The 21,798-nt window shown below is 40.5% G+C and overlaps 1 protein-coding gene across 4 annotated transcripts in view; it reads left to right on the forward strand.

Moving 5' to 3' along the window:
* ELMO1 (engulfment and cell motility 1) overlaps nucleotides 1-21,798 on the forward strand; it is a 683,616-nt gene that overhangs the window by 410,995 nt on the left and 250,823 nt on the right. For all 4 annotated transcript variants that reach the window (XM_006887590.1, XM_006887592.1, XM_006887591.1 and 1 more), the window contains one exon: nucleotides 3,383-3,519. In XM_006887590.1, coding sequence (XP_006887652.1) covers nucleotides 3,383-3,519 — 137 coding nt within the window. The remainder of the gene's footprint in view (nucleotides 1-3,382; nucleotides 3,520-21,798) is intronic.

A 21,798-nucleotide genomic window follows, 5' to 3' on the forward strand; every position in this document is an offset into this window, starting at 1 on the left:
GAGGAGATAGAAGATTTTTACCAACTTTTACAATCGGAGATTGATCGAACATGCAACCAAGATGCATTGATAATAGTGTTTTGGTACTTAAGAGTTAAATGGTGAGTTCAGCTTGACCTGTAGCCATGAGCAGGAGTATGCACCAGAAGAGGAGTGGATTACTGCTGATTTCAACACAACTCTCCCCAAACTATGAGCAGTAGGGAGGGGAAAGAGAGGAATCTAAACCCCCAGATATACCCTAAATCTGTTTGTCATACTGAGGTGGCTTGTTTCTTGCTGGTTGCTGGTAGCTATGTCACTCTTATTTTGAATACCCACAGGGTCACCCATGATAGACAGGTTTCAGCAGAACTTCCAAGTTAAGGCAGCCTAGGAAGAAAGATCGACTTCCAAACATTAACTGGTGATTGAAAACCTTATGGGCTACACAGAATGCTTTTCACTGTTTGAAACCTGGAGGATGAGTTCATTAGGTTGGAAGGTGCTAGACTACATCAATCACAGCAGGCTTGAATGCACCAATGACCATGCAGAAGACACAGGACTTAGCAAAGTTCTCTTATAGCATACATTTATCATGGATCCAAGGGGACTTAACAGCAACTACCAGTAATAATCAGCTACATTAATAAAGCTGTTCCAAGTGGATGCTTTTACTTCATAAATACCTTTTATGGGTAGATCATTATAAATTATGGGTAACATTGTTGAGAATGTGAATTCCAGGACACTTTCTGGTTCTCTTGTGGATTTTTCTTGCATGTGCTATCATTGATATTGTTCAGTAATTTCCACACTCCGTCAGGCAACTTTATTTTTTAAATAGGATTAAATATGGATCTCTTTCAGTCAGTTGGCCAGATAGTTGTCCTCCTAATGTCTTGGTACAACCTGGTAAACTTATGCAGGACAATGATATAACCCAACAGAGATTTCCTGTTATCAGTGCTGTTCCTTCCTCACCACCACTTCCCATCAAACAAGCAACAGGGAAATTTGCAGCTTTCAACTCTAGGCCGTTGTCAGTCCCAGGGCTTTCATTAAGACTCTGACATATCTATATGATCACATAGACCAGAAAATGATACTGTGATAATGTGATTAATAATGTGTTGTTGGGTGGCAATAATGTTTAAAGTGCTTTTGGTGACTTGAAAATTTCATTTACTTCCATTCTTATGAAAGTGCACCTGACAGCTCCTTTCCAAGGAGTGACAGACCACACAGTCCACCTGTATTGATTGTCCAACTACTTAAAATAGGTTTGTATCTTTGGTCAGAACTTCATAATTGCCATCTTTTGACTGGGAAAAGACTGGGAAGTGAAGTGACTTATGTGCTACCTTCTCTAGCATGTGATATGTGAACAGGCTTGGTTCGGGATTGAGGGAAAGTGAAAGAACAGCGAGTGTTCTGGGAAACAGTAAGCTGGTAACATCATTTAATATCAAACAGTTGCTATCATCACCAGGACCTCTGTCTGTATATGTGTTTTCATCTTTTTCAAAGTCCTTTCCCATGAATCCTATCATTCTATGATCTCTGAAACTATGGAGAATACAAAGGATATACCTTTTCCATTCTTCAGTTGAGAATGTCAAAGCTGATAAAAAAAAAAAAAGGAAGTGGCTTGTTCGTAATTGGTGTGGGCTGGACTTTAATCTTCTCTCTCAAGTCCTGCACCCTTTTCATATCATTGTTGGTAAGTTGAGCCCTTGCATTATCCAAAAGAAGTGGCATTCATGTATCATGAAATCATATCACTTTGTTCACTAGGGTAAGCTATATAAACATATACTTCTGTGATGGGTTAAATTATGCAGCAGTCTGAATTTCACTGTACTCATCAAAGTGGATGGTAGAAGTGATGGATTTCCATTTGCTTATGGCTCTTTCGTAATGATCTGGGGTCTTCTGAAGGATTTCACCAGAGAATTTTCCATAAGTAGAATAGATGGCGATCCACATGGTAGCCATGAGGACTCAACCCAAAACTAAAGGAGCCCTTTCCTTTGCCCTTTCTCTCCCTCATCTCATAGTTTGTTCATATATAAAATCATACTTTTCTTGGAAACGAACTGATTTTTTCCCCCAGAGAGTTCTTATATAAATAGTAATGTTGTTGTTGATTGCCTTCAAGTTGAGCACGACTCATAGTGACCCTTTGAACAAAAGGCCTAAAGCCCCTCTACAACTATAGACATTTATCAAAGTTCATGGAGTTTCCAGAGGCATGTTATTTAGGAAGTGCATGCACTCCTGCTTTCAAAATACATAGTAATACTTTGTTTGTATGTAACAGTTTATATAGTTGTTTAAAAGCCGATTTTTAAAAAAACTTAGAGCACCAGTTTTGGATGGTTGCACGGCCTGCTTCCTGGAGTTCTATAATTTCATATCCATAAAGCCTGAATAATAACAGCTCTGAGTAAAGCTTGAAAATAACAAGTGCCAAGCCATATAAATCTAAAAGAACTGTGGAAATATAAGTGTGGGTTAGCTGGGACTAAGGAAGAGTGGACATGGGTCAGGGAAGGAGGAGAGAGATGACAGCACTCAGAGCCGAGCACTGGATCTGACTCAAAGAAGTTCTACAAGACGTCATGGTCTTGTCAGGAATGGACACTTGCAGTCTCCAAAGCCATTTGAGGTTGATTTCACCTCCAGTCCTCTATTTATTTTATTTATTTTTATTTTATTATTACTTTTGTGTGTCTGTGTACTGTCAAATCAGATCTGACTGGTACAGGAGGAGATTGTCCCTCCTTACCCGGCAGAGCATCTGGTGGATTCGAACCATGGGCTTCTGGGATTGCAGTGCAGCTTCTAGCCACTAGGCCACCAGACAGTCTTCTGTTTCTAAGAATGGAAAGCAAACTGTGAGATGATTAATGGTCTAACATGTTTCCAGCTCATATAAGGCAAAGAGCCCCCTGGAGAAATAATCGAAGATACTTCTTTCAGAGTTGGAGTAAATATGTTTTGGAGCAAACCTATGCTCTCCTAGTTATTCTGTTGAGGAAGGGTGACAGAGAAGCTATAATCTAGAGGACTGACTGTTGGAAGAGTTTTTACACTGTTGAAAGGAGATACAGGACTTGTATCCACTTCCAGGAATTATGAGACAGAAGCATAAAGGTCATGTCTTAGGGGGAAATTACGAGCTGACTATCTTCAGCTAAAATTTGTTTGTAAGGGTTAGGTTTGGCCATCTAAGTTTAAAATTCTAAATTATAAAGAGCCTTTCCTTACATCACCGTAAACAAATGTCTTTTATCCGCTCTCACTTGTGCCAAGATGAATATCATAATCTCTTTGGAGAACCTCCCTTAGGCTGTATCTGTTCTAAAACCTCTTTCCCGCCTTCTCTTCCCTCCAGCTAGTGAGACCTGCAACGACTTCCACCCGATGTTCTTCACACACGACAGATCCTTCGAGGAATTTTTCTGCATCTGCATCCAGCTTCTGAACAAGACCTGGAAGGAGATGAGAGCAACCTCGGAAGACTTCAACAAGGTGAGGTGGCGACAAGGGCTTGTTATCTAGTGTATGCTGTTCTCAGGGCCATGGAGTGACCCTGAAGGGGTGTTGTGTGTGTGTAAACCTGGGGTCTTTATAGTTTATTGATAGTGGATAAAGAAAGACATGTTTGTAGAGAGCCGACGGTGTGTGTTGATGATACTCCCATCGCCGTGGGAGCGATTCTAGCAGCGATTTTCCTTCTTTGGTTTTTGATGCTGTGTCCATCAGCAGAGATCCTTTCCAGAGAAACTTTGTCTGGGTGAAACTTTAAAAAAACCAAAAGCAAAACGACATTAATTTAGGATGCTTTGTTCTTGCTATGGAGGTCAGAGAAAGCCCCATGAGGCCTTTGTCCCAGTGACTTGTAAGAGAAGAATGAGATTCGGAGGTTGCTGTGTCTAGGTGATCTGGGTTCTTTGTGGACTGTGGCTGTGCTGAAATAATCTGTGTCAAAATAATTTTTATGAAATTGAAACATCACTTAACATGACTTCAAATAGGCACATTTATAAGTGGTTTAAAATAACCATTACAGTCTCTACCTGAGGGGTCCTTTATTGTTTTGTGTTACTGTGTGTGAATATTGGATAGAGAGCAGAAGATCAGCCAATGGAAAGCAATGGCACCATACATACCTGGGCTTGTGCACAACTTTTATTATTGGAGCAGTGGTGTATCCAGAGAGAAATGCTACTTGTTAACAGGAAGGACATGGGATAACTGTTGATTGTGGGTAACTGTCACTGAGTCAGCCTGGATTCAGGGGAATCCATCACACATTGGGATGAACTGCTGCTCAGTCCTGCTCCATGCAGTGCCTCCTCATCTATGCACAGGAACATCGCAACCCACAGGCTCTGCCCTAGGACAGTTACATTTCAGGCTTTAATCCCTGTCATTTTCTACCACATTATAGCTCAGGGCCCGTTCAGCTGGTACTAAGTGATATAACCATGCCTACATCCTGCCTTTAACAAACGACAGGGTAAGGTCTAAAAGATTGTTCTCAGTCATCCTAGGGCACCAAAAGCTTGTGCTTGATACATCATGTAAATAAAACCTGAATTTGTGCTAGAAATTCTGGTATATGCCTTCTTACCACCCTTTCTCTGAGTTTACAACTCATCCTTCATTCCTACTCTGTTCTGTCTTATGGACTCTTGATCTTAACCTAATTGAAAAGAAGGAAAACCCGGAGACAGAAATGTGAGTCTTATGCAAACCTCAGTCAGGGTCTATCTTTACCTACAGTGACATTGTTGTTGTTGTTATGTGCCGTCGAGTCGTTTGTGACTCATAGCGACCCTATGTACAACAGCCCTAAACCGTGCTCTATCCTGTGCCAATCTCATTGCCTCTGGCACACCCATCCCGATTACCCCAGTCACTGAATCAATCCACCTCATAGAGGGTCTTCCCCTCCTGCGCTGTCCCTCTCCTCTACCCAGCATGATGTCCCTCTCTAAAGACCTGTCTCTCCTTACAACATGTCCAAAGTATGTCAGACGAAGCCCCAGAATCCTTGCCTCCAAGGAGCAGCCTGGTTTAACCCTCCAGATGAGCTGTGGGAGGATGTTAAATGTATCATCCAGGAACAGTGCAGGCGGTCATTACAAAGGCAGAAGAGGAAGAAAAGACCAAAATGGATGTCAGAAGAAACTCTGAAGATTGCACTGGAATGTAGAGAAGCCAAAGCACAAGGAAGAATCCAAGAAACTAAAGAGCTGAACAGAAGATTCCAAAAGGCAGCCTTGGAATGACAAAGCAAAATATTACAATGAAATGTGCGAGGAGCTAGAGTCGGAAAATCAAAAGGGCCAAACTCGTTCAGCATTTCTTAAGCTCAAGGAACTGAAGAACAAATTCAAACCTCGAGTTGCTACAATCAAGGATGCTTTAGGCAGAATGTTAAATGATCCAGGAGGTATCAAAAGAAGATGGAAGGAATATACTGAGTCATTGTATCGAAAGGAATTGGCGGATACAGAAGAATTTAATGAAATAGCATTTGAGCCAGAGCCTATGGTGATGAAGGCAGAAGTTCAAGCTGCTTTGAAGGAAATAGCAAAAAATAAGGCCCCCGGAATAGATGGTATACCAATTGACATATTTCAGCTAACAGATGCTGCCGTGGATATGCTCACCAAGTTGTGCCAAGAAATCTGGAGAACAACCACTTGGCCAACTGACTGGAAGAGGTCTGTATTTGTTCCCATTCCAAAGAAGGGCAACCCAACTGAGTGTGGAAACTACAGAACAATATCATTGATTTCACATGCAAGCAAGATTCTACTGAAGATTATTCAAAAACGACTCGAACAGTGACAGTAGCTGATGTTATTCTATCTCCCATATAGTCTGCACTACACTGCATTTCTGGCCATCTCTGTATGGCAGAGAGGGTTACGTTCTTGACTCCCAGATAAAAGATTGGTGGTTCTAAACCACCCAATATGCAGAATGAGTCAGCAAATAGCCCTAGAAATCCATTTGCCAAAGGCCTTGAAACCCTATAGAACAGTTCTCTCTAGAGCATATGAGGCCAGTGTGATTCAGAATCCACTTGATAATGATTTACAGCAGCCTTTAGTTCACTGGGTTTGGCTCCAGCAACTCTTCCTCGATGGAGCGCTCACCTCTGGAAGCTGCAGGCCAGCCTGCCAGTGACAGAGCAGCTCTGCCCACGGAGGCTTGATTACAGACTAAGAGAGAAGCAGATCATTCTCTTGTGATTTTAACTGTGGCCTCCTAAGTGTGCTTCAGTTAATTAGGAGATATTTTTATAATTCAGGTACACATCATATATGGAGAAAAGAAGAAGGAGTAGAGAAGCCCTTGTGATAAAGAAAAAAGAAAATCAGAAAGTTAAAACTTCTGGAATGACTGAGGGCACTTTGCCCCTGGGGCTGTCTAACTCTTTATGGCCACCCCTCAGCTTGTGTGTCAGGGGACACAGGAGGAGGTGACTTCACTGGTTGTCACGTGTTCTGGCCTCAGATCTTAATCTGTGTTCTGAGAAGATTTCATTCACTAGAAAATTTGTATTCTTATAAATGACAGTAATACAGATTTTCTTGTTGCTGTGCTGTATGGAGTGATATTCTCACAGCCCAGTAGAGAACAGTTTGACAGCGATGAACACTCAGACACTTAAATCATCTGGAAGTTACGGTAACTGCATTAACACCCAAAGGTACGTCTGTAGCAAAGGAAACAGGAGGCAACCAGTTGGCAGAAGTGAGCACAGCCCTCTGACTGATGTGATTCAGGTGATGTGCTCTGCTTGGAGGTGGTAACATTCTTTTTTTCCCAGGGTGTGATACTCTCAGGTGACAGCAAGCCCCCTGGACTATCTCTTAGGTATTTTTATCATTATTACACTATCTACTGCCAAAACTCTCTCTAGCAAGAATTAAGAATCAGTTTCAGGTATCATTTCTTACAGTCCTACTAATGCTCTCTTCTTGCTGTGACTGCAGACCATACTTGAATTCCTAGGGTGACCCTTGTGCTGCCCTGTTGGCATAGACCGCACCCCATAACTGTGACAGGCCACACACCCACACACACAGGCCTATTGATGGAAAGCTGTTAATCACAGGAAGGTAAAGGATAGTAATAACAAGAACTTTTAACTGGGAACATTAAATATCTTTCCAGTGAGTTCTTATATTAGTAAGATGTATTTTTTACTTTCATTCCAGAAGTGGTTATCAGTTATATCTACTTTATCATGTATAAATTCGTTTTCTATTTTTGCTGAGAATGCCAGTCTAAGGTGAAGGTGTGCCTGACCCAAGCCAGGTTATTTTCAGTGACGTCGTATGCATGCAGAAGTTGGACAAGGAATAAGGAAGACGAAAGAAATATTGATGCTTTTGAATTGTGGTGCTGGCAAGAAGTTAGTACACTTTCAAGAGAACAGACAAATCTGTCTTAGAGGAAGTACAACCAGGGTTCTCCTTGGAGACAAGAATGATAGAATTTCATTTCACATATTTTGAGCATGTTGTCAAGAGAGGCCAGTCCCTGGACAAAGACGCCATGCTAAGAAAATTAGGGAGTCAGTGAAGAAGAGGAAGATCCTCAATGAGATGAACTGGCAGAGTGACTGAAACAATGGGCTTGAACATGGCAGACATCCTGAGGATGGTGCATAATAGGACAGCACTTTGATCTGAGGTTTGTAGACTGGATAAGCACTGAACATAACATTACTGCTGTAACCAATTATTACAATCTAAGGACTTAAACAATACAAATGTATCATCTTACAGTTGCATAGTCTGAAAGTCCAAAACTTTTAGGGCTATGCTCCTTTGTGAAGCTCTAGAGGAGGAGAATCCATCTCATTGCTTTTCAAATTCTTGGAGCCCACCCATTTACCATGGTCCCTGAACATCTTTTTCTATCTTCAAAGCCAGTAACTACAAATTCAGCTCCTCTCATATTATATCTCAACCATCTGAAGTCCTCCTGACACATTTTATTTTATTTTCCACATTTTAAGGACCCTTGTTGGGCCCACCTAATGTACAAGTTCATCTTAGGGCTTCATCTTACTTGGATCCACAATCAGTACACTTGGTCCCAGATATAGAGACTTATTGCATGGGAAAGTCTGTAGTCAGGGACCTCTCCAGATGATTGAGGAGCAGTAATGTCAGTTTGAGGACAAAAGTATGCCTGATTCAGGCCATGGTCTTTTCAGTCACTTATGCATCTGAGAGTTGGACAGTGACTAAGGATGACAGAAGAAGAATTGAAACCTTTGAGCTGTGGGGTTGGAGAAGGGGGGCTGAATATCTCATGGACTGCAAGGAGAACAAACAGATGTGTCTTGAAGAAGGTGCAGCCAGAGTGCTCCTTGGAGGTACTCGCTACGAGCTGTATTCAGCTCAATGGCACTTAACAACAACAAGAACAATATTGTATCATTTAGATTAACCTTTATTTTAAGATCATCTGATTAGCAATCTTAATTGCATCTGCAACATAAGTTCCTTTTTTGCGTATGAGGAAATATATTCACAGGTTTCAGAGATTTCAACATCTATATGTTTGTTTTTGATAGGTGCCAGCAAGGTCGCTATGACTCATAGCAACCCTATGGACAACACATACGAACTTTGTTCTACCGTGTGCTGTTCTCACAATCTCTGAAGTGCTTAAACCATTGCTAGTCACTTCACTGCTCTATAGGAGAAAGATGGAAATATATGTATTTAAGTACGTGTATGTATGTATTTGGTGTGGTGCAAGAGGAAGCATTACTCTGCCTACCACAATGGCGATGTGATGTGTAGGTGTCTTTTTCAGTTAAAATAAATGAGCATGGATAAATTAACTTTTTCAGTTACTTCCAATTGATAGACATAACATCAGTCAAAAAAGTACTAATAGTGCTGTTCGAATACAGTTATCATTGTTATCTCTTTTCTTCTCAAATACAGTTATCATTGTATCTCTTTTCTTCCTGGACCCTGTCCTGCCCCATCCAATCTTGGAAAATGAAGGACTCTCTGACCAAGCCTTTCTTTCAGTTTGAAGACTGATTTTCTATTGTGTGGATTTTTAATTTTTTTTTTCTTCCTGCTGCCTGGCTTTCAACAGCTGTTCTGTTCTCCCTGATAATAAATGAGAGAAGATAGAAAAGATGAAGTTTAAATCTGTCTGCTTTTCTTCTTGTTATTAGCTTGCTAGGTGAGGAGATTGAATTTAGGAGCAAATAGAGATTCAGTGTTACTGGTAGAGTGAATGTTTTTCTTGTTCTCTAAAATTGTCCAAATTTAAATTGAGAAATGTCTTCAAGGATGAGAGATATTTCCTTCTGGCCAGTCGTTGCACGTTTTAAACACCATCTCAGCTGTTTTCTTGTTTGAGTGGAAGCGTGGAAGGCAAATCTAATTACGAATTTCACAGCGTGAGGTGCTAGCTTCTTAGCTGAGTTAAGAAGGACTCTGCCTTCTGTATGTCCTCACTGGACAATGTCCTTCAATTTGAAGTTTCGATTTGTCCAACAGATTAAGTATAAAGAAAGGCTTCTACTACTTACCTTACTTAGGACCCCAGTTTGTACCTTTCTAGTGTTCTATTGTTCATCTTCCAGTTTTTTATATTGTAATGACTTTCATGATACTGTAGTCCTGGTAGAATAGTGGGTGATGTGTTGGACTGCTGACACAAAGGTTAGCTATTCAAATCCATTTGGTTACTCTGGAGGAGACAGATGGACAGTTTCTCCCCAAGGATTTACAGCCTCAGACACTCTGGAGGGTAAGTCGGAATCAACTTAATGGCAGTGGGTTAGGTTCAGTTTTGATAACGGTGGAAAATATGCCATTGATATTTCAAACCCAACGGTATCATACATGGTAGACAGGTTTCAACAGAGCTTCCAGACAAGCAAGGTCACCTGGTAATCTACTTCTAATAATTGTTGTTGGTTTGTTAGATGCTGTTGAATTGATTTTTATGCCTAGTGATGGCACATGACACAATAGAACTGCCCAGTCTGGGTTTTCTGGGCTGTCATCTTTGCAGGAGTAGATTGTAACATCATTCACTTGCAGATCCACTGAATGCATTGGCTTCATTATATCTTGTAGTTCACAGCTGTTGTTTACATAACTTAGCTAATGAAAAGCCCCTGGTTCCTAAGACCATGTGGCCTGATACAGTGCTGGAAGGTGGGCTCCTCAGGCTTGAAGTCACCACAGAACAGCTTCAACAGAGGACTCCAGCAGTACAAAGCTGGCAGAGGATCTGCGTTGTTTCCATCTGTTGGGTCAGAGCCAGCTCCGTGATGGTGGCTAATATCAGCACCATTGATGCCACTCTGCAATCTGTACTTCTTGTGAAACAGCAGATGAGATGTTTGGGAGGTTTTTTTATTTGTATACGAGAAGTAGAATTAGGGAGCAATTAAAATATTTATGCTTTGAAAAGTATTTTTTTTTCAGTTCCTCGGTATAATTCTTGGCAGAATAATCCATTGATTCAGGCCATTGAGCTTGTAGTCTATGTTTGCTTTTTATTACCTATATTTTAGAGCATGCATTATTCATTTTTATGGGCATTACAGATGAGCTGAACTGCAGCTGGATGTCTCAGCATGCAAGTGGTCTATAATCATTTCATTGAGACTCCATTTTTGAACAGGGTAAGAAAGAAGACACAAGTGATTTGGATATTTCAGGTTCAGGAATCCAATTAAGCTTGTGTATTGGAACTGCTCTAGTTTTTTTTAAAAAAAATCTAGCAAGCAGGTAAGCATTGAAATATATGTTTATGTGTAGCAGTATTTCCGAGTTTTGGATAACCATTAGATTCAGCTGGGGAGCTTTAGAAACCCTCCTATCCCAGGGATAAAATGTACCCTAGATCAATTACATTAGCAACTTAGGAGAGTGAGCCTTAGGATGCAGTATTTTATAAAATCCCCTAGGCAACCCCAATGTACAATCACAGTATAAAACCATAGTTATTTAGCTGTAAATGAGTGTCTTGTTAAGTACTTTTTACTTATTTTAGAGATAAATTGTATCTACAAAGTGAATATTCACTGGCATACATGACACATATTATTGTCTAGTACAAATTACATGAATCGATGCAATAGTAACTTCCATTGGTCAGAGGTTCTAATCCTGATACTGTTACTTAGGATCTCTGTGCCAGAATATTTAAAAAAACAATGGATACCAGAATCCTGACACCCTCTCACACTAGTTTGATATTTGCAGTAATCGATGTAAAAATATTTGGCAGGAATTAACTACAAAAGCATTTTTATATTTTATTTAATAAGATAAATTTTGTATCTGAAATGAATAAATTACTTATTTTAAGAAAATACTTTTGCCATTATATTTAGGGAAAAAACAAAACTGTCTATAAACTCTAAATGCAATTCTGAACTGAATTAATAACACTTTGAACTATGGTAGAAGTAAGCTTGAACCTGAAATTTAATTCATTTTAGTCACATCTCTTTCTGAGCCACTGTTTTTTGGTGCCTCAGCTTTCTGTTCAACTTGCCAAAAGGAACTACTTATTTTAAAAACATAATAACTCCAGAGTAAACATTTCATTTTAACACTCTAGCCAGCAAAATCAGCAAAGGCATGCATCAGGGTTCTACCTTTCTCCATACCTATTAAGTCTGTGTGCTAAGCAAATAATTCAAGAACCTGGAATGTATGAAGAATGTAGCTTCAGGATTGAAGAAATCTTCATTAACAACTTGTATTATGCAGGTGACATAGCTTCACTTGCTGAAAGTAAAGAAAACTTGAAGAACTTACTACAGAAGATCAAAGACTATAGACTTCAATATGGATTATAGCTCAACCTCAAGAAAGCAGATATCCTCATCACTGGACCAATAGGCAACATCATGATAGATGGAGAAAAGACTGTCAATGACTTCATTTTATTTAGATTCACAATCAACATCCATGGTAGCAGCAGTCCAAAAATCAAAAGATATGTTATGTTGCACTGGTAAAATCTGCTGGCAAGAACCTCTCTAAGTGTAAGGATGTCAGTTTGAAAACAAAAGTGCACCTGATCCAAGCAATAGTCTTTTCATTTGCTTCCTATGATTCTGAAAGTTGGACGATGAATAAGGATGACAAAAGAAGAATTGATGCCTTTGAGTTATGGTGTTGGAGAAGGACGCTAAATATCCCATAGACTGCCAGAAAAACAAATAGATTTTTGGGAGAGGGGAATGCAGCCAAAGTGTTGTTTAGAGGCAAAGGTGGTGAAACGTCATCTCACATATTTTGGGCATATTGCTAAGAGGGACTGTTCTTTGGATAGAGACAACATGCTTGGAGAGGTAGAGAGAAGGCAAGAGAGGAAGACCCTCAATGAGATGACACTGTGACAGCAGCAATGGGCTCAAGTGTGTCAGAGAAGATTTGGACTGCACGGGATAGGACAGGGCTCAGATCTGTTCTTCATAGGATCACTGTGAATCGTACTTGACAGCACCTAACAACAACAGTGGCAATGCAAAACAAAGACCTAGCCATCTGCTTTAGGAAAGATCACAGCCAAGAAAAGACACCCTATTGAGCTCAGTTCCACTCTGTAACACGTGGGGTCGCAGAAGTCTGAATCGCCTTGCCAGCAGTGAGGTTTCTTGTTTGGTTGGTTTTGGTCTGTGAGGAGCACATGGATCTGTTAAACAAAGCTGCAGCTGCGCCTGTCGAGGTTGTAAGCCTCCTCCAAGCCAGAGAGATAAAGTCTCAATTAGGAGCAAGTTGAAGGCAGCGTAGAAAGCAAGCAGTGCGGAAGATGACCCACAGAAAGTTACCACTAATAAATTACCCAGTGGCTTGCAGTGGATTGTCTGAAAGGGATTGTCTGAGAGCTTAGAGGCACCCAGCCCATGAAATAAGACCGTAAACTACGTTTACCCCTCCGCCTGCTTACAGCTTGCTGGCTTCCTGTATGTGTTTTTTTTAGAGGTCGTTTTATATTCAGGAGCTCTCTTCCTGGTCAGCTCAACTCCACAGCAGAGCAGACACAGAGCGCTGAGCTGGCCTAGGGGATGAAAGGTGGCCTGTGACTCTCCCCATGAATAAACATGAACCTCCTCATCTGCATGAGGCAGGTGACTGTAAAATAGCTGTGAGCCAGTTGTGAAAGGAAGCTTTGTGCTGCAGCACACGGGGAAGTCGGGGGCGGGGGACTACATGTTTTTTATCTTCATTAGGATTCCGTCTCATGACGCTGGTATTGATCCAGACCAGGCCTAGTGTGGCTAATAAAGTAGGTGTATGTTTTAATTGAAATATCAATATTTAAGTAGAGGAGAGATCTTATTAGACTCTCATGTTCTACAGTGGTGTTATTAGTTTTTCAGCCATCCAGGTGATTAACAAGTACTTATTTAGAGGGCTGCTTATGTTTCATAATGTCTTGGGGTTTGACATGCAGGGAATAAAATGCTACCCATTAGCAACAAATGTGTTACTTGAATAGATTTTTGTGTTTCTTGTCGATGTTTCCCATCAATGAGGTGCAAATGATTTCAGATGTGAATGTGTAGAAGTCTATTGGTCCTGCTGTTGTTAGATACTATCAAGTTGCCTGTTACTCATAATGACCTATGAAAAACAGACGAGAACTTGGCCCTGTCTCGCACCATCTTCGCCATCTGTGAACTTATTGTCAGAGTCACTGTGTCTGTCAATGTTCTTCAGGGCAGCACTCTCTTTTGCTGACCCTGTCCCTTTCTCAGCATCTTTTTCCAAGGACTGGCCCAGACATGCCCAAAGTATGTGAGAGTTTCACCATCCTTGCCTCTAAGCTGCACCCTGACTGCATGTTCCCTAGGACACACTTGTTTGTTTGTTTGTTTGTTTGTTTTTTGGCATCCCGTGGGATGTCTAGTACTCTTGGCCAACACTATATTGAAAGGCATGGATTCTTCTTTGGTCTTCCTCATTTGTTGTCCACCTTTCAGGCACACACAGAGCAATTGAAGATGCCGTACTAGAGTTGGCTCAGTCTCACCTCGGTCTTTAAACTGACATCTTTGCTCAATGGACTGTGTTTATTACGGACCTGTTGTAGGTAGTATTACCTTTATCATGGAAGGTGCCGTGAATGGTAATCAAGTTGCATGCCCAGTAGTTCTCATGCATATCAGTGATGCTGTCTAGAGAAATAATCACTCTGTGCTAATTATTTTCCCCAAAAGGAAACTATTTCAGTAGATTGTATTGCATGGTCTTATGTCACAAATAGAGAATACTGGCAAAGGTGTTATACTTGCGTATTACACACTTCACTGGGGGCTATGAGGCCTCAAGCCCATTTCTAATATCACTTACAGTGAATCCAAAAGGTATTTCAAATATTATCAAGTAATTAATCATTAATATAAAAACAGTTAGGTCTAGCAATTAATTAATGCCAGTATGCAAATAAGCATTGTGGACTGTTCCTCACGAAATCCTGCAGGGGATGCTGAGATGGTCAGTCCTGATTCCTCTGGGGTTTTTTGCATTTAGAAGTTCAAGTTTTATATCATTGTTTCATAGAGTAAGTAGCTATAGTGCAGGCCTCCCAAAGCCAGGTTTTACCAGTCAGAATTTCCACATTTTTGTCTCCTGATAAACATCTGCTATCCTGCAGAATTTCAACATTGAGGTGTTTAATTTCAAGATTAACTTATTGCTAAGTTAATTTTTAGGGGTACAATCAGTATAATGATTATGTTCACCTCAAGATTAATCCATTGTACTTCTAGGCTCGATTTTTAACATTTCTGATTAACACATTAATTTTCTGTACCCAACACGACATTTTTTCTTTTTCTTTTTTTTTTTTTTATTTTGTGTGCGTGTACCGTCAAATCAGATCTGACTGGTACAGGAGGATATTGCGCCTCCTTCTCCGGCAGAGCATCTGGTGGATTCGAACCGTGTTCCTCTGGGAGTGCAGTGCAGCTTCTTGCCACTAGGCCACCAGAGCTCCCCCATTTTTTGTTAACATTTAGTCTCTGGGCCTGGTACGGCTCAGGCCGAGGGCGCTCCAGAAATTCTCTTGGCCATGTCTCATTCTGACACACGCTTGCTTGCTTGCTTACATCTAGCATTCTAAACGTTTAGCTTCTTAAGCTTTGTTCTTTTTTTTTTTTTTCTTGTTTTGTACCATTGAGTCAGATCTGACTGGTACAGGAAGAGATTGCTGCTACTTCTCCAGTGGGGAATCTAATGGGTTCAAACGGTGTGCCTTTGGGAATATGCCTGACATCATGCTCTTAACACAGACTTATACTTTCTTAATAATTTCTAAAATTCTAAACTCTAGTTTTACAAATTTCATTCTGTAGGTCACAATGTACTGTTAACACGAATGCACATTTGTTTGATAACTTCTAACATTTGAAACCTAAACTTTATTCTCTATTTGTAATTACTAAACATCATGACAATACAGTCATATCTCACTTAACCTCACTTAACAAAATATACATAATCCCTTCAAGCCAAACATGTCATGGCAAGCTGATATTCTCTTAACATTCAGCTGATTTTTTTTAGCCTTAAAGACTCCATTTTATATTTCTAACAAAGTGCTCTTAACACAGACACAATTCTTTTGTCTTTTTGTGCAGAGTTAACCCTGGAAAGGGCTGGAGAGGGAGCAGATTAATAAACAGTTGGGTAAAGGGAAGATACAGTGAGGTTTTAATAAGACCAGGAAAATTTGCTGTTGTACACTTGTTTTTGATGTTATAAGACCAACTGTATGTGAGGGATTGAATAAAAACCAATAGAAAAAAAAGGAACTTTTTTGAGAAAGGTCTGCTCTGTCCTGTAGGATTTCTGTGAATAATAATAAAAAAAGAAAATCAATAACTAGACACCAGTGTGTGTCCATTCTGAAAAGAAATACATTTATTACAGGAGGCGCAGAATGGAACAAAGTCAGGAAGCCACTGTGGTAGAGAAAGTGGTTTCAACCTCCTTTTTATTATCATGGGAGCCTTTTAGATATTTTCTAACTTATTTTTCTTTCCCTATGAAACTTTATTATCAGAGGCATATTTTAATAAAAGTAATGTTCTTCAGCTTCCTACCCAAGAAACTGTTTCCACTCTTGGAAGGGGCACACCCAACTCCCCTCCGAAGCTTTGAGGTGAAGAAGAGCCCGAGAGAACCGGGAGAGAGCTGCATGGCTAGCCCCACCTGGCCATTCCACAGCAGAGTGACCTTGGGCATATCCTTCTACACACAAAGTCCTTTTTCTTCTGTTGAAAGGCAGTGGCAAGAATAATAACAATAATAGTCATTTTCTGAGTCATTCTGAGCCCTCCAAGGTTTACCTTAGAAATTGCCCTGTATAAATGGCAGGTGCTAATGTCCACAGACAAACCTAATTTGACAGTAATTTGCACTTGGTTGTATAGTGTATAATAGAGTTGCTTTTATTTCCCACGATAGTTGGTTCAGATATCTGTAAATATAGATTTTCTTGTACCTCCATATGAGGATTCACTGAACTTTGGTGCAGTCACCCAAGGGGAGGCCAAAGTCCTAAGTGGAAGAAAGCCCTTGATATGGGTAGGCATTGCTCCCCCATTTGCCTGTATAAGCCCTTGATATGGGCAGGCATTGCTCCTCCATTTACCAGAGGTCAAGGAACTGGGGTGAATCTTTAGAGAAAAGGTAGCATGGTGATTAAAAAGCCAAGCCTTCATTCAGGCTGGGTCTCAGTCCCTCATGTCTAAAAGGATGTTAGGAGGGACTTGCATGGCCCATTGTGTGTAGGGCTCTGTGGTGGTGAGGTCTGCAGGGAGTCACACTGCTAACTCTCAGGTAATTGGAATGCTTCAGGGGCTCCAGGACAGAAAGATGGACAGTCTCCTTCAGAGTAGTTCATAGCCTCAGAAACCTATAGGAGGGCCAGCTATGAGTTGATTTCCACTTGATGGCTTTGAGTTTTAATGTTTGTGGCATGCTCTAATGGAATGCTAGCTCCAAATACCTGTGGATATAATCACATTCCATTCCATTCTCTGTTTCATTAATGAAGTCATAGGGAGTGACCTCAACCTAATCTTTACTCAGTTATGAAAAGAACAGCTCTAAAACTCACACAAGACTAAGGACAAAATTAGGGGAATTGGGGAGATAGGTGCCATAGAAAGATCACTGTGGATCTTTTCCCAGGGCCACCAAAGAGTCTATATCTGCTGTTTTGATTTGGGGAACGTGAGTGGCATGATGCATCACATGTTGTACCAACAAAAAGGTCAGCAGTTCAAGACCATCAACTGCTTCACTGGAGAAAGAAGGTTTGTTCCCCCTATAAAGAGGTACAGCCTCAGAAACCCAATGAAGGGGCGTTATGAGTGGAAATAACTTCCCACAAATGGAGTTTTGCTTTCAGAACTTGGAGAAAACAAATTTCTGTACTTTGATGTTCTTTACAACAGCAGTGATAACAAAACCATATTGATGGGACTAGGAAAAGTGCCCATGTGTGGTATCAGGCATATAAACTGCTTGACTTGGCGCTGACTGGGAGTGAGCACCCACCTCTCTGTGAGGAGGATGGGGCGCACAAGGGCAGCTGTGACCCTGGACCCCTCAGGGAGAAGGCTACTCTTGGCAACGCTCATAGAAAACATATAACATGGAGAGCATGATTAATGCCATAGACTCATATACGTAGAAATGGTTGAAAGAGCAAAGGTCTTTATAGATAATATTACGATGGAGAAAAGTCTGAAGCTGTCAATGATTTAATTGTATTTATATTCACAGTCAGCCCTCAGAGAACATCCATCAGGAAATAAAAGATATGTTGTCTGTGTACAAACAACTTAACAGAGAAATTGTGATCCATTCACATGATGGAATACTATGCAGCACTCAGAAGCAGGAAAATCTTTTCTCCCTCTTTCTTCTGCTCTTCTTTTGTGTGTCTATACATTTTCTGTGCATTTGGGGTAAATTCGTACTGCTAACCCATAGGCATGTGGTGGTTGGAATCCTCCAGCTGCTCCACACAAGAAAGATAGGCCACCTCCTTCCAGGTAATTCACAGCCTCTGAAAACCCACTGGAGGGTTAGCTATGAATCAGTTCCAGTTTGAGATCCTTAACAACAGTCTGAGAGAAAAGACATGGAGGAAGGCATTCATGGAGGGAATTGACCTAGAGCTTTCCCATGGCTGGTGGTACCTCTCTTAGGAACATTCTCAAGCCTACGACATTCATATCTGATGGCATCTCATGCACATTCCCCTTAGGACACCCCTGGATCTGATCCCAAGAAATCTATACCATAGAACTTAGCATACCGTTCTGCAATTTTCTGTTTACTTGACAGTTTGTGAGAGCAGAGCCACTTTCCTCATTCTCAGTGTATAACACACAGCATAGAGTTTGGAAAGTACTCAGTAATATTGTCCTTCAATTGTTACAGTCACAGCATGGCCACATCAGTACTCATAATTAACCCTATGAAATCCAGTCTTCTTATGCTCCACATCTTCTTAATAAGATCATGATCTTTATCATCACTCATGCTTTAAGATCTATCTGGTCTAACAGATAGGTGTTACATGTCTGCACCAGGGCAAGCACTGTGTTGTAGGAACAGGGAGGCGAGCAAGATAGATGTCCCACTGCTGTCAATGTGCCTGTAGTCTAGTGACTTCTGTTTTGAATCTATGAACTAGTAATTTTTCATGAAGGCCCGTTCATAGCCATTCTACACAAGTCTCTACACGGTCTTGTACTTCCTTGTGATCACTTAAGTCAGAACTTTCTTTTCTTTTACTCTGTGTTTGGTAGAGTGAGTAACTAGTTGCAATTCTTTACTAATCTACGTGGCAGTATACAACCACATCCTTGCCTTAAGCATATTCTTGTTGCCCTGTGCCATTCTCATCACCTCTGACATGCTTGACCCCGTTGCTGCAGTCAGTGTTCCAGTCCGCCTCATTCAGGGGTCTTCCTGTCCTTCGCTGACCCTCCAAGCATAATTTCCAAGCATCATGTCCTGCTCTAAGGAATAGCCCCTCCCAGAATCATACCCAAAAATATGAGACAAAGTTGTATAATCTTTGCCTCCAAGAACACTCTGGCTGCACTTTCTCCAAGACCTGCTTGTTCTTTTGGCTGTGTGTGGGATATGCACTACTCTTCTCCAACATCACAGCTCAAAGACATCAGTTCTCCTGTCATCTGGGTAACTAACTTCCACCACCCCTTGGCCAGATGATTTGGTTTTCCAGTGAGATGCTCATGAATGTGACATGAGCAGAGGTTTGATTACTGCTTATGTGGGCTTCCACCATCATCATGAGAAGTGCATATCCCACAGGAGGTCTCCTTGTCCACTTACTCAACAGTAGCTTAAAGCAGAGTCATTCCATTAATGTGTAGACATGTATGTAAAGAATAAATCAGTCACTACTCAAATGGTTTGTTATACAGCATTACCATGGCAGTAGATGACTGATACACCCGCTGTTATCATCTCAAACCTCCTCTAATGCAGATCTGGCATCCCATTCTTGATTTTCATTCTTCTCTGCTTATACATTTTTCTTAAAGTTTCATCATCTTAGTGAGTTTTTAGATTTCTCATTAGTGTAAATTGCTTTCCTTGTTTCACCCCAGTGTTTACCTTGTACCTGCCAAAGGCTTTATTGTTGTGTGCCATCCAGTCAGAACTGACCCAAAACTCTCCAGTGGGTTTTCAGAGACAGTTGGGAGGCTATTCTCCATCTCTCTCCTGTGGAGAAGCTAGTAGATATCAAAAGAGAGCCTTTGGGTTGCTACTATGAGGCCACCAGAGCTCCCTAGGCCATACACTTTAGGCATCCTCACTTCACCCTCCTTATGCCATGATGTTTTCATATCTCAGGCTTTTACTTATTCTGTTTCTTCACTAATAAGTTATTTCCTATCTGTCTGTTAAAATTCATAAAGACTTTAGGACTTTGCACACAACCCACATCAGCAAAATGACTACCATCTCTCCTTCAGTAAGGATGGATTATTTCTGTACTTCTGTCACACAGTCTGGAATTCTCAGTTTATTTTGGATAATATGTACTACTTACATCATAGTTACAGTTTATAAATCTGTCTTTCAAAATTTAGTTAATATATATTGTTGGAAGTCAGTACGATAGCTTTTATATTTCTGTATTCTCCAGGTGCTTTTTAGATAATATCTGCCCAGTTACTTTTAGTTGTTCAGGAATTTTTCATATCACTTAAAAACTACCTGACCAATAAGCCTAATTAATTTTTGCCATTTTACTATTGGTAGTTACTATTGTTCACTTTTTGAGGACCATAGACACTAACTGTTGTAATGTATATGACAGAATAAGTAGCTGGCATCCCCATAATGCCAAGAAGTCTTATTGAGAAATGCTTTCAGACCTTTCACACAAAATCTCCCTCTTCAGATGAATTTTTAGGGAGTTATAAAATGATTTTACCTTTCATTTCTTAATAAAGGTCAGTAGTAACTTTCCCTAAACTCTGTTATATAACTAACTCATTTTTGATTTGACAATACTTAACCACTGCTAAATGAAACTAGTGCTGTTATATCTGAAGGAACACTCTTCCACTTTGTAAATCGCTCTGTGTCCATATGCAGTATAAAGTAGCCTGAGTTGCTGTGATGCTGAACCTTGTACCATTGGGATATCAAATACCAGAATGGTTTCCCAATGTGGACAGTGTGTGGTAGAGCTCCCAGTTGTAAAACAGGTTTGAAACAGCAGTGGCATCCACTTCCCAAACCAAATGCCTCTGGATGAACTTGGAATTGACAATAGTTATGGAAAGGCCATTGGTCTTTTGTTCATAGAGTCGCTGCGAGTTGTGCTTGACTCGACGGCAATCAACAACAACAACAGTAACTTTCCACTTACATAGCTTTCTCTATAATGAGACTAGAAAGCCCTATTTAAATGGCGTTCAAAAGTTACAAAAGTAACTAGCTTTAGCTTTTTTGGTATGTTTTTTATGTCCTTAGTTTAAAAATAATCTGTTTCAGGTTTTTACCATACTCATTTCTCTCTCACTCTTTGGTCTACTCAACACACCTACCCTGGCTACTTGAGAGTGTTCTGTGTCCCTATTAATCTTATTTCCAGTGGAAACTATATTCTCAATATTAACACTTGTCCTTTGCACAAGGTAGTCATCGAGACACATTCTAATGAAGAGGATAAACTTGGCTTCCATTATGCACCCAACTGAGAAAACTAGTTCTTACCTGTGCACACCCAAGGGTGGGGATGCAGGGGGAGAGAGAGAGAGTGAGTAACAGGCTTAGTAAGCAGCAGACATGAGAACCTCAGGCAGTTCACAAAAATTATCTTTTGCATTTTACCTTTAGCTTCCCAAGTTATCTTAGAAAAAAAAAAATTGTATTCCCCAGTTCTGTGATACAGTAGAAAGACTTAGTTGTTGCTGTAGTAATTGCTCGTTTTGAGTTCTGGAGGCAGTCAACTCTGTGGAACTCTTCTGGTTCTCATTTTCTTATTTCTTTTTCACATACTCGTGCATTTGGCTTGGCTGGATTTCAGGTGCTTGGCATATGGCTTTTTGCCGCTTGAGCTGCTGCAGAAGTAAATGGCATAGAATGTCAGCTTTCCATTCCATGACTTCTGTCCGAAAGCCCTCTAGACACCAGAAGCACTTAAAGAAAAACAAGAAAGGAGACAGTACTCCTGTTAAAATGAGTTTGCCATAATAAAGAGCATATT

This window comes from Elephantulus edwardii, unplaced genomic scaffold (genome assembly GCF_000299155.1).
Source record: "Elephantulus edwardii isolate Elephantulus edwardi_28Jun2011 unplaced genomic scaffold, EleEdw1.0 scaffold00059, whole genome shotgun sequence".
Taxonomy (NCBI): domain Eukaryota; kingdom Metazoa; phylum Chordata; class Mammalia; order Macroscelidea; family Macroscelididae; genus Elephantulus; species Elephantulus edwardii.